General features: G+C 46.2%; 1 protein-coding gene across 1 annotated transcript; it reads right to left on the reverse strand.

Annotated features, from left to right (window-relative positions):
• Positions 1-201: 201 nt before the first annotated feature.
• Positions 202-1,065, reverse strand: LOZ57_001863 (uncharacterized protein; the record flags this gene model as incomplete). The annotated part of the gene is made up of 1 exon (XM_049250945.1): positions 202-1,065. The coding sequence occupies one exon, from the start codon at positions 1,063-1,065 to the stop codon at positions 202-204; it is 864 nt and encodes a 287-aa protein (XP_049109795.1).
• Positions 1,066-1,467: the final 402 nt, after the last annotated feature.

Here is a 1,467-nt window from a genome sequence, read left to right on the forward strand (position 1 = left end):
CAGAACATGTGTTGATGGAAAACTGATCTCAAACACTATGAGAGTCTATAGCGCCTGAGTTGCTGTATAATGAAACAAAGAACTCTCTAACCTCTATGCGCAGCCTAACCTGCAGGCCCAAACCAAGAAGTTCCTGTCCTTGGCCCAAGGACAGTATCAATAGTATCACATAGCAGAATTCCAATATCGGACTTGCGGCCTTTAAGAAGAAAGAATCTTGTTCTGAAGCGTCACTAGCGTCGAATATCCCTTTCCAGATTGTTCGAATATTGGCACCGACACCTCGCAGTCGACAACATTAGGCTTTTTGCATTGCTCGGCCTGGCCCTTAAATTGCTGGCACAGAGTCCAAAAAGGCGGAGAACCGCCGTGCGGGGTTTCTTGCTGGGAGTCATTCCAGTTACACATATTTCTCACGTTCGGGCATTGCACGTGCGGGATAGACAAGCATTTTCCCTTAACCTTTGCAAAGAAAGTCCATGTCACAATAGCACATACATAACCAGGCGGGCAAGTCATAGTCAGCTCCACTTGAGTGATATCAGTCTGTGACGTTGTAGTACTGTCGGAGTATGAGACTCCAAGTTCCACCGACTTGTCTCCCCCACCAATACCAAATGCAGCGGAAACCTTAGCATCAATGCTCCACCCGGTAGTACGGCCTGTTGTGAGCCACTTGGATTTCAACGTTTTCAGGGAAGCTTCTTTCGTGCCAGTATTGGTTACTCTGTTTTCCTCCACGGGCGTATAGAGAACTTCGACCTTCTCAATACTTTGTAAATATTGTCTGTAGAAGAAACCAGCGCCTCCTGGGCAGAGAAGCCAGTATTGAGAACAAGGTGCTTCCCACTTCTTATTTGTCTCCAAATATGGTGCCGCTTGGGGCTTTATTTTAAACATTTTTTCCAGCTCTTTTATATGTTGTCTAGCAGCCTTCAACTCGGGAGTGAGCACGGATTCTTTGCTGACATTTATATTGGCAGGTTGGTTTGTAGGCGGGTTTGCCGGAACAGCCTGAACGCATACAGAGAGAATAAAGGCGAGAAGCGCAAATTTTGAAGGCATCTTGATAAAAAAGTAAAAAGAGAGAAACAAGTTCTTGAAAAAGATATTTTGAAAGTCGGTAAAACTGAAAATGCTGACTAGAAGGGGCGAGTAGCGGCAGTTTATATAGTCTTCATTCTCCTACGTCCGATCCGTCTGTTAGTAATTCTGCGCTCAGGGAATTGCTTCTTGAGAGGTCAAAGCCACGCCCATAATAAATGTTATACTTCATTTCCTGGAGTGCGTTGTTATGCAGTTGCAACGTAGGTGCGGAATGTCGTTAGAAGATCGGCGGTAGCTGGTACCTAATGACGCGCGAGAAGGGCTGAATCGGGTCACGTACGGAGTACAGTACCTGGTACCGCCGATCTCTAAAGACTTTTATTCCACACCTCAGTGGGTCTACATCGATGGCCCGTCGGA

Source organism: Ophidiomyces ophidiicola, assembly GCF_022830035.1.
Source record: "Ophidiomyces ophidiicola strain CBS 122913 chromosome Unknown scaffold_5, whole genome shotgun sequence".
Taxonomy (NCBI): Eukaryota; Fungi; Ascomycota; class Eurotiomycetes; order Onygenales; family Onygenaceae; genus Ophidiomyces; species Ophidiomyces ophidiicola.